Source organism: Liolophura sinensis, chromosome 3 (assembly GCF_032854445.1).
Source record: "Liolophura sinensis isolate JHLJ2023 chromosome 3, CUHK_Ljap_v2, whole genome shotgun sequence".
NCBI classification, from domain to species: Eukaryota; Metazoa; Mollusca; class Polyplacophora; order Chitonida; family Chitonidae; genus Liolophura; species Liolophura sinensis.
Window position 1 is genome coordinate 1,745,858 of NC_088297.1, and position 16,641 is coordinate 1,762,498.

A 16,641-nucleotide genomic window follows, 5' to 3' on the forward strand; every position below is an offset into this window, starting at 1 on the left:
CAGGTAGTTTAATGTAAGACACGGCACACTGTCATTCGTGTGTGTTACATGACAAAGCTTTGCACAGGGGTTCTATAAATAACTAGCCAATGACTTTCGCCGGGACATTGACCGCTTACACAACAGGCGACCTCTCCTTAAAATGATCATAAATGGGTGTGACCAAGTCAGTGCCAAACGCAGAGCAACACTATACTCTTGGTCAGGAAAATTGTAATGTTTATTTATTTATATATTTCTTTATTTGATTGTTGTTTTACGCCGTACTCAAGAATATTTCACTTGTACAATGACGGCCAGCAGTATGGTGAGAGGAAACGGTGCAAAGCCCAATGGAAATCCAAGATAATCCGCAGCTTGCCGACAGATCCTCCCTTGTACTCTTATTTGCATTCCACTTGTCGAATTCCACGAGTTAATACGCGGATTTAGCGCAGTTAGCGATGGTGTGATCCAATACACATGACATCTTCAATTTTATGAAATACTCGACGTGTCATTCTAAAGTCATTATCTTCGTCCGTTGTTTTTAATTTTTTTTTTTTTTTTGCCAGCTTCGTGATAGTCAGCGTCTTTGGAGTGGGGAGTTTGCTTTTCTGGTATGATTATTCAAAGGTGAGGACACATCAACAACACACGGACGTTGTGCCAGTGCCCTTAGAACAATTAGGAGTGGAGCACGGATGGGTCTCAAAACCAGCAGCAGTAGCGCACGGGTGGGTCTCAAAACAAGCGTCAGTTGGGCACGGGCGGGTCTCAAAACCAGCATCAGTAGCGGAGAGACGTGAAGCAGGAAAAGTACAGGAACGGGAATATTATGGACAAAAGCCATCTTCTTCAAAGACTATTATAATCTTGGACTGGACAGGCTATCATCCCACCAATCACACAGATGTTCGTACGGGCAATTGTCTTGTGACTCGTGACAGGTCCTTTTTTAACCAAAGCAAAGCTGTTGTGATTACTCACCGGAGACAGTACACCCTTGAGTCGTACCCACGGACCCGCCTGCCCTCACAGCGCTGGGTTTGGCTTATGGATGAATCTCCGTACCACCGTCATCATAACAGACATAACTTTAGCTTCGAGTCAATACCAAATGTGTTCAATTGGACAATGACCTACAGAAGAACATCGGATGTGTACATTCCATACGGCTGGACAAGGCTTCGGGAGAAACCGGGCTCAATCCACAGCTCACTTGCTAACCGGTCTCGACTCGTAGCGGCCGTGATTTCGAACTGTCAAAGTGTACATAATAGTAGGTACCGGTATATTAAAAAACTCAACACTTCAGTTCCTGTGGATGGCTTCGGTAGGTGTTTTCACAGACCATGCAAAGGACTTAATCTTTACTTGATGCATACCTGTCCTCAGGTGAAAGATTATTTATTTTATTTGGCTTTCGAAAACAGCAACTGCCGTGAGTATATATCAGAAAAATCTTTTAGTCACGGTTTCGCAACTGGCGCAGTTCCAGTGGTTATGGGCGCGCCCAAAGCAGACTACGAAGCCATAACTCCGCCAAATAGTTTTATACACGTGGACGATTTCGAGAGTCATGAGGAACTGGGAAAGTATCTACTCTTTTTGTCCAGGAATAAATCTGAATACATGAAATACCATGAGTGGCGTAGGGTGTACAAGACGTCATACCGCCAGCAGTATATCGATAGCAAGCCCGTGTGGGAGGCATTGTGCGTGGCACTAGACAACGACTCCGGAAAAGTTAAATCTTCACCAGATCTGAATCAGTACTGGACAATTTCAGATTGCAAGTGAAAAATGTGAGGCGGTAAAGCTGCGATTAGACTGCGAGCGAAGGATGCCAGGCCCTAAGACTGTGGTAAGACTACAAACAAAGAATATGGGGCGGTAAGACTGTGATTAGACTGCAAGCCGAGGATATGAGGCGGTAAGACTGTCATTAGACTGCAAGATAAGAACATGGGGCAGTAAGGCTGTGATTAGACTGCAAGTGAAGGATATAAGGTGGAAACGCTGGGATCAAACTTCAAGCGAAGGGTGTAAATCACTTTTTATCTTTTCGATAAAAAAAACTCCATGACGTGGAAGAGGAAACACTTGTTTTACATGTATAATGTTTCAGTTTGAGACTGGCGATATAACGCCATGTACATGTAGTATACAAATACATTCCTGCGTCAGGCAACAATGAAGGGGGACGTCATACGTAATGCCTTCATGAATATTCCATACTTCATGTAATGGTTCCATGTATAAATGAAGAGTTCAGCCACAAAATCGGACAAACGTCATTCATGGTAGGATGTTGAAAAGTTGAATTCACAGGAGTTTGAACTTTTTCTATCAATTTGTTTTTGCTCCGTCCGTGATGGCTTACTTTTGTACACTTACCATCATATGCCTGTATTCCTAAAAACAGGAGTTAAATGCACAATTTACTTGGATTCATTCTAAGAAACTGAATTGGATTTATAGGTATTTTTTTGGCCTAAAGTAAAACGTATGTGGAATCTGCAGTGGGGTATCCATAACAACCCGACTGATGGTGCTTACTTCATACAGCGCATGCGCGCGTGTTCCACTTTCTTCATGCCACATACATCGTTGCCAGGACCAGCAAATTTTGTACAGAAATCTTGAACAAAACATAGGCATCTGGGGTCACGGTAATGAGTCTGTTTTTGCTTCTGTTTTCCCTCTCCAGCCATACACGGCACAGTCAGCCTGTCACATTTGGATAGTTGTAGATTTCCCCAAGAGCCCAGTTTCATTCCACCATAATGCTGGCCGCCGTCAGTGTGAAAATTGCTTCAAATCTGAATATTAACATGTCTAAGGGGCACAACTTTGCCCATACCTTCGACTTACCTCCCTTTGAGCTATGTTGTAAACGATTGTTTATTTATTTATTTTTTTTTATTGGTATTTTACATCGCACCCGAGAACTGTTCACTTATACGACGGTGGACAGCATTACGGTGGGAGAAAAGAGGGCTCGGGGAAGCAGAATGCCATTTGCAGGATGCTGGCAGATCATGTAAGACCGGAATGAATGCAAGCATGACCAGAACTTAAACTCACAGCGACCGCGTTGGATAGGCTTCTGGGTCAATGCACCGCGGAATTCTTCTTCCTTTTCATAGTTTCAGTTAACTGCAGTGCTGTTCTAAAATTCTATCCAGGAATTGCCTAAAACCTCGGATTGAACATTATCGACCTTCCAGAAAAATTTTCGAAACAGTTGTTATCAAATGCCGTGCGATGTATCCATAAGCTATCACACGTGGTAACGATCTCATTTCAATAAATATGCAAATACGTACATGTGTACAATTATTTATTTTAACGGAGTTTAATGACGATAAATAATTCACCTAGCATCGGTTTGATTGACATATTTTTCGTATAAATCTTCTTTTAACTTTGTTAAGAAATACAAATTATGTAAAAAATATCATTTCATGCATTCGAGACATATTTTTACATAATTTGCAAGGGATTAGCAGGGATATTCGTTTCAACAATGTCTATGTTTCTACTAATAGAGGACAGCATATATGTATATGTTGTTTATGAGTGTATATTATATATCATGGTTTTTAAGCTTTAACTGAGGCTTGGTTTTCTTGGCGGATCTTTAAAATGTTTCTCTGTTTTATTTTACATTGAATGTCCTCATCATACCGAAAGCCATTCACTGCCTTCTGTTGTAACAATGTTCTCGCCATGATATGGCTGAAATATTGCCAATGTGACGTTAAACCATAAGCATTCAACTAATGAAAGGAATTATAAGTCTAAATCATCCATATGTGCATCTCGCTTTATAGCGGGGTGTTCTATAGGTGTACATACGCCTTATGTACAGGCATGCAACGCAGAGCAAAGGTTGTGCATTTCATACCCTGATAACTGGTAATTGAGTGCAGTCCCATGTATTAAAAACGTGCGGACATTCTACTGTACTGAAGGTATTGCATTCTAATTCTCTATTCAGCGATCGTCGACATTGTCCAGGCGAAGATTTTGTTAAAAAAGATCAATATTTCCACATGCAAGATGGTTCTCTTTTATGTTAATCGATGATGATCCATACTCATAGTGGTAGGTAATGGTATCAATTTCATTACACCATCAGAAAATTTGAGGCCAACGTGACAGGTAGACGACTGCTATTACAAATCGTAAGAACATCCGAAATTTTAAAAAAGGAAAAACATTCTTGTATACTGTTACCTCACCCACCCCCAACCCCCACCCCACCCCCTCTTCACCCTCACTCAGGGGGTTCAGTAGACGGCAGAAGTATGCTAGTCGTCGCCGAGGAAGGCGTTATTCACAATCCAACTGGTCTCGCCATCTTTCTCAGTAGTGATACTTTTTGTTTTCTTGTTAGCAGGTGCAAATCCATGTTCTGCCTCATTCCCTTCGTCCGGTTGGGTTTGTTGTGATGTTTGGTTTCCGGTCCATCCGTACCCCGGCTGATGAGTGCGATTCATATATACGGGCGGGCGATTAAACTTAGTAATTTCAACATCTCCTTTGTTCTTTGTTGAAAAAATAAAGAAAACAAAAGACAATTAAAAAAGCAACATATAAAATAAAAACAAATCAGGTAATGTTACATATTTCCCGCATAAACAGTAACATTTACATGCATGTGTAATGCACGTCAAGGAGTGATATTTCCGTCAGTTATAAGTCTCCTACAGAGAGGGCACATTAATGTCTAACCTCAATCAGATATGCAAAACATTCATTTAAATGTACATTTGGGAAAACAAGTTCACAGCAGTTGGTGTTTAACGCAACTCCCAGGAGGTTTTTTTACTTGAGAGAGGTTTATGGGTAAAAATAGCAACCGACCTTTGCCAACCCCCTTCGCGGCAGCCGAAACAGCGGGAGATGGATTCGAACACTCGACCCCAATAGTCAGGGGTCTGAGAGTCGCCGCTGACCAGCGCTATAATCCTCTAGCTCATGCACCATCGCTATGGCCCCAGACCTTCGTAAGCTAAAAACCGGACCCCAGCTAAATATCTCAGGTGAATATCCAGTTAAAAATGCAAAGCAAAGCGCATTTAGCATGAATCAGGGTACAATGTTCAATACACAATGCAATCAGCGTAGTGATAAATCATGCTTTTCAAAGCTAAGTGAACACACGGTCACACCGAATGCAGACGTCACAGGTAGGTAATATCCTAATGTAAGCCTGGGTGATTCAAGGCCGCCTTAATGTGGGTTATAAATGCGAGTGTAATATGTATGTATGTATCCTGCGGGTTTTACATCGTATTGTACAAGTTTTGCTCTCATATGGCTACGAAGAGTCATTCGTTGTACATACACAGCCCCATAATGTGTCTTCTCGAGTCCATGCAGCTGAAGTGCTGCCGCCACTGAAGTATTATGCATCTGACACCAGACACGACAATCCACCCAGTCACAATAATCATACTAACACCGGGCCTACTAGTCATGTATCCCTGCTCTAACCTCTCAGTGCTGAGGGACAAGCGAGGCAGCAACAAGAAACATTTTTAAAGTCGTTGATATGAGAAGACCTGGGCCATATACAACCCGGGATAATAGTTTATTTACTTTATATCTTTTTTTTCTCTTTTCCTCGATGGATATACAGCGTATTCAGCAATTCGCGATGGTGTCATCAATGAGGCTTTATGTGCGTCAGTTGTAATGCAGTAGCTGTACCATTGCAGTGGCTTCACGTATGACGTCATCTTTTCTTGTGTTCTCCGGTACGAAAAGTGACCTTTGTCACAAGAAACCACAGTTGTTGACTGCATGCATTGTAAAATGTACATTCAATAAGAACAAATGTACTTGCGACTTTCAGCGTGCTCAGTCTGCGTTACACCATTGCATAGTTTCACATTATATCACATTTCTTACTTAACAGAGTGCACCTCTACATCTTGTCACTGTCACTCATTCCTAATACCCCAGTGGGTTCATGTTTAGTACTGACATGTCACAGTATGCCTCCACAAGGTCTCACTGTCAATCCCTAATACCCCAGTGGTATCATGTTCAATACTGGCATAGCAAATTACACCTCCACAAGGTCTCACTGTCAATCCCTAATACCCCAGCGGGTTCATGTTCAATACTGGCATAGCAAATTACACCTCCACAAGGTCTCACTGTCAATCCCTAATACCCCAGTGGTATCATGTTCAATACTGGCATAGCAAATTACACCTCCACAAGGTCTCACTGTCAATCCCTAATACCCCAGCGGGTTCATGTTCATCACTGGCACAGCAAATTACACCCCCACAAGGACTCACTGTCACTCCCTAATACCCCAGCGGGTTCATGTTTAGTACTGACATATCACAGTCCACCTCCACAAGGACTCACCGTCACCCTCCTCCACAAGGACTCACCGTCACTCCCTAATACCCCAGTGGGTTCATGTTTAGTACTGACATATCACAGTACACCTCCGCAAGAACTCACTGTCACTCCCTAATACCCCAGTGGGTTCATGTTTAATATTGACATATCACAGTACACCTCCACAAGGACTCACCGTCACTCCCTAATACCCCAGTGGGTTCATGTTTAATATTGACAGAGCACAGTACACCTCCACAAGGACTCACTGTCACTCTTTAATATCCCAGTGGGTTCACTTGTAATACTGACAAATCACGGTACACCTCCAGAAGGACTCACCGTCACTCCCTAATACCCCAGTGGGTTTATGTTCAATACTGACACAGCACAGTACACCTCCACAAGGACTCACTGTCACTCCCTAATACCCCAGTGGGTTCATGTTTAATATTGACAGAGCACAGTACACCTCCACAAGGACTCACTGTCACCCTCTAATACCCCAGTGGGTTTATGTTCAATACTGACACAGCACAGTACACCTCCACAAGGACTCACTGTCACTCTTTAATATCCCAGTGGGTTCACTTGTAATACTGACAAATCACGGTACACCTCCAGAAGGACTCACTGTTACTCCCTAATACCCCAGTGGGTTTATGTTTAGTACTGACATATCACAGTACACCTCCACAAGGACTCACTGTCACCCTCTAATACCCCAGTGGGTTTATGTTCAATACTGACACAGCACAGTACACCTCCACAAGGACTCACTGTCACTCTTCAATATCCCAGTGGGTTCACTTGTAATACTGACAAATCACGGTACACCTCCAGAAGGACTCACTCTTACTCCCTAATACCCCAGTGGGTTCGTGTTTAATACTGACATAGCACAGTACACCTTTACGTGGACTGGCTGTCACTTAATACTATCCCAGTGGGTTTATGTATACTATTGGTATCGTCTTGACTGAAGAGTGCACACCACGAACGAGTTACGTCATACATGTAGCAACTGCGACGATATGGTGGACTCCGCTGAAATGCAGCAAGGTAAACAGTGCAGTATCCCAATTTTTTTTCGTGGTGGGGGTCGGGGGGGTCGGGGGGAGTGCGACCGGAGTTATTTCCATTTGTAATGCGCTTGAACCATGTGAACAAACCCTCATAGTAAATCTTTTAAGTAATACACTCGTACCATGACCAAACAGGTCTCAAGAAGCGTGTGGGCCTGGGGAGCGTGGGGCACTGCACTTGTAAACGTGGGGCACTGGGCTTGAGAGCGTGGGGCACTGAGCTTGTGAACGTGCGTGTGAATTGGGATTGGGGATGCCTTCATTGAGAGGAGGTGTAACGGTTGCAGCATTCGGGTGCTTATACTACCATTAGCTAACGGAAAACTCAGCAGCTAACCCAAGTGGTTGTACGCTGAATTTGGAATCTGGAGTTGCGAGTTCAAATCCTCTCGCAGAGGAATACCATAGTCTTTATGCGAAGTGTTTTTTTACGGACATTTTATGTTTCAATCAGTTTACGTTCCTCTTTCCTGTTTATTTTCTCTTGTTTTTCCGGTAAGCATTTGTGTGACAATGCTATGAATGTAAATCCAGAGGATCCTAAGTGGGAACATTGCCTGCCTAAATAAGACAGAGCAAAGCTATCTATGACTGTTTTCGTATCGCAAATACGTTCTTCCCAAATACTGCATGGTAATACGAGTTAATGAATGTGTTTGTTTTTTCCACACCTTTAAACCGGCTTGAGTAGGCTGGAAACGTTGAGCTAATGTATTCCCTAAACGCAATTGTGTACACAAGATGTGTACCACGGGCACACATTTTTGTGTCAAATTTTTACAGGAACGTTGATGACGTGTAGCGTGCATCATTTTTCAATTGTGTACATGTGATACACATCTTGCTTACATCGTGAGCTAACGAAATTAAGTTTACAAAATGGTGAACATTTGATTCTGAGAGCATCTGATTAATTTTAAGCCTGACCGAAATCGTATCCATTGGATCCTTAGGTTGCCTTCGGCATTTCACCAGACAACAAGCAAGAGCTGGGGCTAAGACGAGCAACACCAACATTCCGGCTATGATACCAGCCCATTCTGTAGAGAAAAAAAACAACGAATATCAGCCTAACGCCGGGAACACTGGCTATGTTAAAACATGCACGTGGGGTTTTGTAGTGTAAAGCCCAACATTTCTTTTTCGACACAAGATTTTCAAATATCGTTCACTGGTGCACGGCAAACATTTGTGATCAGTTTTTGTTTTAACATTTCAAAAACTGAATACGGTAATAAGACACGTTCAACGTCATGTGACGGCAAAAAAGCTCGCTCCAGCCGTCATTGTGTCTACAATCACACAACACTATAATCGATGCCGATTGGTTGGTGTGTACGGCAAACATCTTATGGAGATTTGGATTGCAAGTAGACGGCGAAATCTGGCTTACTAGTTTTTATTTTTTTGTTTTTGTTTTTTTTTTGCTACCGAGCAAGATGAACCTTTAGACGCAGTTTTTCCTCTGAGGAATTGTTGTTGTGGCTACTCGCACAGGAGTAAATGTAGAGAATTTTTTTTGCTGCAGACATTGTGGAATCCAATTTTCAGCAACAAATGCTACATCAGTGTGCGACGGGCTTTAGGCTGTCCATGCCATACTATGAACTCTGAGCCTAGTCTCACAAAGATGTCTTAGTGACATACAAAACATATCGTACGACAAATGTGCCATAAAAAGTGTCGTACATCGCTTTGTAAAACTGGACCTGCTGACATTTGCCACGTCGCCCTTTAATATAGGACCTTTATGGAGCCACACTTTTGTTTAAGCTACGCATTAGGTCTCAATCATACAAAGCAATCCTAACCAGTAGCTTTTCACAAAGCGAACAAAGGCTCTAAGTGAAATGTTATTCTTCTTAAATCGGCATTAAATCATTAGTTGATTTAGTTTTTGATGTCATACATCAGTATTTTGAAAAGCACATAACTGCTGGGGCTGGGAGTGGGGAAAACGGGGGGGGGGGGGGGGGTTGGAATTGACACACCAGCTGACTTAAACCCGCTTGTAGAAATGTATCCAACCCAATGACCTCGAATCTGTCTTGAACTTAAGCCGTAGTCACAATTTTAAAACAGTTAACTAGTCTAAAATTGTGACGAATTTCAGGAATTTTTATGTTAATACAGAGTGCTGGATTACACCTTCCTGAGAAAAATGAGAACTTACGTTCCTATTGAAGTCTTAGGTCTACGAGCTTTCTGATTCTGCGACTAGGGCCCATATTTATCAAATGTCTTAAAACTCAATTCAAACACAGCCACAATTAAAACGATTCCCTCTATAAGTTTATAATTTCTTTATTGATTTATTTTACAGTGGAGCGATGTGTGAACCATAATTTGAGTTCTTTCTTCTAAAATGATTTTAAGCATATGCAATTTATGACTTAAGTCTTAAGTTGTTTGATGAATTTGCGCCCAGGGGCCTATTTTACAAAGCTACCCTCAAGAGGCCTCAACCGCATCAGCCATGCTAATATATGCCTTCACCATATTTTGTCAGTTCGAGACCGCTTTGTAAATGAGGGCACGAATAGTCTGTGTACAGTAACGCACCTTTCCCCATAAGTGAGCTTTTGTGTACTGGCATAAAGAAGGTTTAAAACTTGCAACAAATGACAATACCTGAAATGAATGCATTAATTTAACTGAAGCGTTTGTTTAGGTATAATCTCAGACTGTAGCTAGTAAAATATAATATATTACCTCCCCAAGGAAATGTATCTGGGTTCACTTCGTCGGTTGTTGTGGTTGAAGGTACAGTTGTCGCTGGTTGAGTTGCACTTTCTGTTGCTGTGGACATAGTTGTAGCTGATCGAGTTATACTTGCTGTAGCTGTAGGCGCTGCTGTCGTGGCTGTTGGATTATAGGTTGTTGTTGAGAGAACAGTTGTTGGAGATTTCGACACGGTAATTGTAGTTGGTGGAGTTTTGATCGCTGTTGACGGAATGGCTTCCGTTGTTTTTGGTGCGGTTGTTCTCGAAGGAACGTTCGCAGTTGTGGTTGGTTGTGTTGCATTTGCTTCATAGCAGGTCTTGCAACACACTTCTAAACTATCAGGGTTAGCACAATCACTAATGGAGCAGTCTTCAGCCCAGTCGCCGTATTGACAATCTGGGTGGTAAAGCAAAGATTTAGCATTATCACTGACAATCAACAATAACGTTTCGTTCTTTTCACGAAAAACGGAAAATGAAATTGAATACATCCCACAATCCTCTTGGTACGAAAACATTTTTACATGACTACGGCATTTTTCTCATTGGATTATTATTTAAATTCTTCCTTGTACGAATTAAAACTGAAACTTTTTATTTGAAAAATCATCAGTATTAGCAATTTCCTAAAATAAATTTATATACTTACTGGGGATACCGGATTGTATAGAAGGACAGGACTCACAGCACCTTTGGCTGAAATCTTCGCGGTAGCAGGCGACACGGAGAAACTGAATCACCTCCGCGCATGTCATGTCCACTTCTCCGATGATACCCGTATATTCCCCAAACGGACAGGACGCTTTCAATGTAAAATGAATGTGCAAACTATAAACCATGTTTGTTTGTTTGTTAGAGTGTTAGATGTGCATTTCAGCATTATTTCATGGAATTTAACAGTCGCTTACCTTGTACATCCGGGGCTTCAGCACTGTACACGCATGCGCCACTCTCACACCACTGAAATAACAATGAATATCGACTCATGTACACAAAGAGTAGAAAAAAAATAGCGGAACTTCGTTTATTTACTAAGTTGGTGTTTTAGGCAGCTCTCTTTTTTTGTCCCTTATGTGACTGCGATAGATGTGATCAGGATGTATGAGAAACCCTATGGAGAAATCATACGGGCACACCCTTCGGAGAAAACATAATAGCATATCCTATGTAGAAAGCATAATGCCACACCCTATGGAGAAAGCATATTGCCACATTCTATGGAGAAGGCGGTCCACTGTGGTTTGTTGTCACTCAGAGGGTATCGGGGACGTCGCATTCATATCTATCCCTTGATATAGTTCGCTTCAAAATCAATTTGACGAGTGCTTTCATAGATCTACATGAACATGCAATTAAAAGCTATGTATGTGTGTTACGTGATAAAATTCTGACGTGAAGTCACTTGTTAGATAAGGCATCCACCTTTCTCAAAGTTCCAAAATGTGTTTTGTTTTGTATTAAACAAAAATGCAAAAAAATAAATCCAGCTATTTTTGTGGAAAGTTTTTTTCATGGACTTTCATCTGACATATATTTCACGGCAATGTTTTCTTTACCTTTAATAGGTCGAGACCGAGGACAACATTGGGACATACAGATGGCATTGTCCCAGGGACAGGAGCTCAGGTGTAAGGCATCTAAGGATAGGTACTATGACGTACTTATTCATTTTTATCGTTTTCTTAAGTTTCTTGATTTATTTCTCTATTTATTTATTTATTGTAGATTAACGTCACATCCATGACCTGTTCACTTATATGGCGGCAGTAAGTTTCTACGGTGGAAGAATAAACCACGAACCTTTGGCAAGCTAGTTAGAAACTTCCCCATCTGTGGTGTACTTATAGCACGCTATACCCGTGAAAGGCACGAGTTGTTTAACAAGCGTGTGAACAGCTAAAGTAACATTGTGTTGGAAACAAAAACACACTCCCAATAAAGGATGGATTATTTCAGTGTGTTTCTGGGACACTGGAAGCAAATAAAGAGAACAACCCTACCTTATTCGGGCCACACGACGTGCCCCGAGCCGGTACTGTCTTCCCACACCTATCTGTTCCCGGAATGGAACAGAACATACCCCCACATAACTCCGGGTACGAGGCCTCGCTGTAAAGGCTCTGTTGTGTAGACACAGAAACATTTATTCTTTCACGATGGAGAATAAATATGAAAGAAAGTAGTTTATACATACAAATATATCTGTTATAAAACTTTATAACTCAGAAGAACCCCTGATTGCCCGGTATACAAATGTATGGGACACTCCTCCATCTCGCTTTCCAACATGTTTACATTTCTCCGTGTCGCAGTGTAGCTAACGGACTGTCCTTACCCCACGCTACACCCTCTTGGGCTAATCAAGTCGATCTAGGTCAGATTAGGATATTTATTTTTCATTTATTTATTTGGTTGGTGTTTTACGCCGTTCTCAAGAATATTTCACTTATACGACAGCGGCCAGCATTATGGTGGAGCCCTAGGGAAACCCGTGACCATCCGCAGGTTGCTAACAGACCTTCCCGCGTACGGCAGGAGAGGAAGCCAACATGAGCTGGACTTGAACTCACAGTGACCGTATTGGTGAAAGACTCTTGGGTCATTACGCTGCGCTAGCCAACTGAGCCACGGAGGCCCCCCAAATTAAGATACAACGTGTACATAGATGTACACAACCAGATTTAAGCCAGGCTTGTACATGTAAAAGATGTAAGCATATATAAAAAATGGTCAATTAGATAAATGTTACAGTTAGGTTTCACCATGTCTATATTGTGGTGTTAGATCTAAATGTCGAAATGAGCGCCAAGGTTACTAGCGCTCCACCACGGCACAACGAATCAGAAGCCTTCGTCCAATGCGGTGGCTGTCAACCCATTCTGGCTTTCTTTCCCACGGTAGGTGAGGAGGTTTATCACCAAGGTGTGGATATCATGAGCTTCCTCCAGGTATGCCCTGTTTCATTCCTACATAATGTTGGCCGACTTCGCATCAGTGAAATATTCTGCAGCACGACGTAAAACACCAATTACATGAATATATTAACACCGGATGCACGGTGAAAACATTGCTGTATTCTTGAGTGTATTTTATTTATGAATTTGGTAACCTGTACCTGTAAATATTCGTAATAAAATTTCGTGGAAGTTAATTGCTAATTGCTTTATGCGATTTTGTCCACTTCGATAGTCAATGGTTTTAGCGAGCTTTTCTTATCTCTATTTCAATTATTCCTGATTTTAGCGAACTTTGTACTTTTTTTTTTGGTTTACTTGGATACATGTAGTTCATTAACTTTATTTACCTTATGTATAGTCTCCATTATTTTAAACTGGAAGTTGAATGAAACACAAATATCGGAACACACGGCGTCATATATTTAATATGGAACATGATCAGCTGGCATGTTGTTATGCCAAGCACATCAACTCTCACATGTCAACCACTGACCTTCATGTGACCTTCACCTATGCAGTTAAGATTACATCGAATGACTTTGATATTCCGCCAAACCATGCACCATTTGCTCTCTCCTTGCCAGATTTTAAACACGTCAAACTACTGATATTTGAAATTCCTGTTTCAATTCAGTAATAAAATAGAAACCATAAGACGTTAAAGTGGTGTTTTGGAAAATAACTCAGTTAAAATACTCACCCTGCAGAACGTAGAACCATTTCCTAAGAAATACGCACACTGTGTGTCAACACCGTACTTCTGACCCGGAGGGATTTGCAGGAGTGGGGTTAAGGCCGTGGGGTCCAGATCAGGGCTTTGGGTCAGTAGACAGTTATTGGCTTCGCTGAATGAGGCAGCAGACAGTACGTCATTATGAAAACATCCTAACAGAACGTTCTGCGCTATCTCAGACGCTTATAACATCACAAATCCATTATACTATCACTTTACACGTGAATATGCATTTCACTTGTAAACGTCATACGAACTGACCGAAAATGTCGCATAGCTCGATTTTATATTATGAACAAATAACAACGTGACCTATAGAGCTCAACATAAAATTCTACAATAGTGATCATCTTATCCATTTAAAAATAATTTTAGCAAACAAATAGGAGTAAGTTTGGAAATATTGTAGTGTTCAATGACCCTTCCAACGACCCTTACGTTCTATTGGCAAACGCTTTGGTAACGCAAGGTGTTTGGGGCTGAGTTACAGCCGCCTATGGACAATTCATATGGGTCTGAGGCTATTTGCTGAGGCCACGCCTTACCACAGCACACTGCCAAAACCACAATGTATATATGGAAGAGTGACTTTAGGGGAAATAAATAGGTGGATCCATATTGTATCGTTTGGTGACAGAGCAAAAGGAATGAGGAGTCTTCCATAACAGGGGAGTGAATGATTTGTGGTGTATTTACATGTACATTTCTGTAAAGACTCTCTTTATTTAAGCCAGCATTTCAGCAAATAAACAATAGTATTAAAAAAGAAAAAAAAATCTAATGTGACACTTAACCATGTTAGCCTTTGACCCGTTAAGACATATGACTGTTTCTGTATATCTGTCTAAAATGCATTTATGTTTTGCAAAAGCTGTTCAGACTATGTTGTTTTAGAGCTCTTAGTCGCATAATGAAATATAAATGCTCCACCATTTAAGGTTTTAAAATTAATCGTTACCAGTAGATCTGAGGAAAAGTTTGCGTCATATTTGCACCCATGGGATACAAAAGCCACAAAACACCACCGGCCAACCATAATTTATAACCTGGACTTTTTCGATTTCAGACATACATTTTCAGGGTGCTTTCGTTGCTGCCAACATTTTGTCTTTTCACAAACAGTTTGTGTCTCACAAGAAATCTTGTTTTGTTTAATATTCTCCATATTTCCGTACAAATTTGATATCTGATAAATTTTGAAATTCATTTTTTTTTTAATGCAAAGCTGATTCTATAGAGCAAGCGACAATAGTCACGTGCTGTCTATCTGCAAATAGGATTTCCAGTAACACTATCATATGAAAACATATAAATGAACATCATACATTTTCATTTAGAATGGCTTATAAAGGAGAATAATAAATTCAGTATTTACATACATGTCGAGAGTTTTAATCTGCTTCCGGAAGTCTGAAACGGAACAAGGAGAGAAATACCAAGGATTCTGCGCAGTCGCGTCCGTTGACTGACCGGAATCGGCTGCCATTATAAAGCTGTCATTAGCCTGGCATGGGTTTTGGTCTCCATCGTGAACAGCCCCGAGGCTAAAAGCATGATCAGACATAACCCCAATGTTAAGAGATTCATATCTCATGTTGCCAAGATACATACATCTGTTTTTTTTTTCGGACAATTTTAGAGTAAATGGAGCAAATAAACAAGTAACGCACACAGAGTAGCGGGGCGTGACATTGCTGTAAGGAGTGGAGAAAACCGGTGTGAATGGGGAAACCGGCGTGTTAGGAAACAAAACCGAGATTTTAGGAAAACACCCGGTTGTCAGGGGAAAATCATTGTGTCAGAAATAAAAAAACCGGTGTCTCAAGGGAAAATCTGCGTGTCAGGACAGAACCGGAGTGTCAGGGGAAATCGGAATGTCAAGAGAAAAGTGGCGTGCCAGGAGGAAACTGGTGTGTCAGGAGAAAAGTGGCGTGCTAGGAGAAAACTGGCACCTTTGGAGTAAAGCAGCGTGTCAAGAGGAAACCGGCATGTTGGGAGAAACCGGTGTGTCAAGAGAAAACTGATGAGTCAGAAGAATCCGGCGATTTTGGAGAAACCTGGCGTGTTTTGAGTAAACCAGTGTGTCAAGAGAAACCAGCTTGTATGGAGAAAACCGATATGAATTAGCTGACACAATGGCGGCTAATGATAGTGAGAGCAAACTGGACAGAGCCCGAGGGAAACCCACCACCATCTGCAGGCTGCTAGTAGACATTCCCACCCACGACCAGAGAGGAGGTCATCATAACCTGGACAATATATAATACAATGAACCTGGCATCCAAAGATGAAAAGTGAACTCTTATGTCAAGCCTTTATGCAGCGATCTGTCACGTGTTGATATCCGTCCAGTTTTCAAAATCAACTCACCTGTGACCCAGTTCATGGGCTGCTACCGTTGCACCGTTAAAGTTAAACCAGTTCTCAATAATCGACGTGCTATTCTCGCCACAAATTGCGCCAAGGAAGGCTAAACCTAAGCAAAATAAAGGGGATCAAATATATAGGGTTTATTTTTGATGCATTTTATTTCATTCGTGTTTTTTTTTTTTAACAAAATATCACTTGTGCGACGACGGCCAGAATCATTTTAGATGGAAACTGGGCAGAGCACAGGGGAAACCCACGACCGTCCGCAGGCTCCATAGTCTTGCGGAATTTCCGTTCAAAATGACTGATCATCAGACTAAATAAAACTGGGAAAAGTGATGTGAAAGGACACAGGGGCTTGTATTCGTTGACACAAGTCATCACCACAGCTATGGGAAAAAAAAACAGACAGACTGTGACAA

The 16,641-nt window shown here is 41.5% G+C and overlaps 1 protein-coding gene across 1 annotated transcript; it reads right to left on the reverse strand.

The window, feature by feature from the left end:
* Positions 1-4,275: 4,275 nt before the first annotated feature.
* On the reverse strand, positions 4,276-16,321 carry LOC135463914 (uncharacterized). Its single transcript, XM_064741377.1, has 9 exons — positions 16,220-16,321; positions 15,229-15,393; positions 13,817-13,961; positions 12,160-12,279; positions 11,068-11,119; positions 10,809-10,961; positions 10,149-10,556; positions 8,364-8,476; positions 4,276-4,535 (listed from the first exon to the last, which is right to left on the reverse strand). Exons 2-9 carry the CDS (start codon positions 15,333-15,335, stop codon positions 4,299-4,301), a joined length of 1,335 nt encoding a protein of 444 aa, XP_064597447.1. The 5' UTR covers positions 15,336-15,393; positions 16,220-16,321; the 3' UTR covers positions 4,276-4,298.
* Between the last annotated feature and the right edge of the window lie 320 nt (positions 16,322-16,641).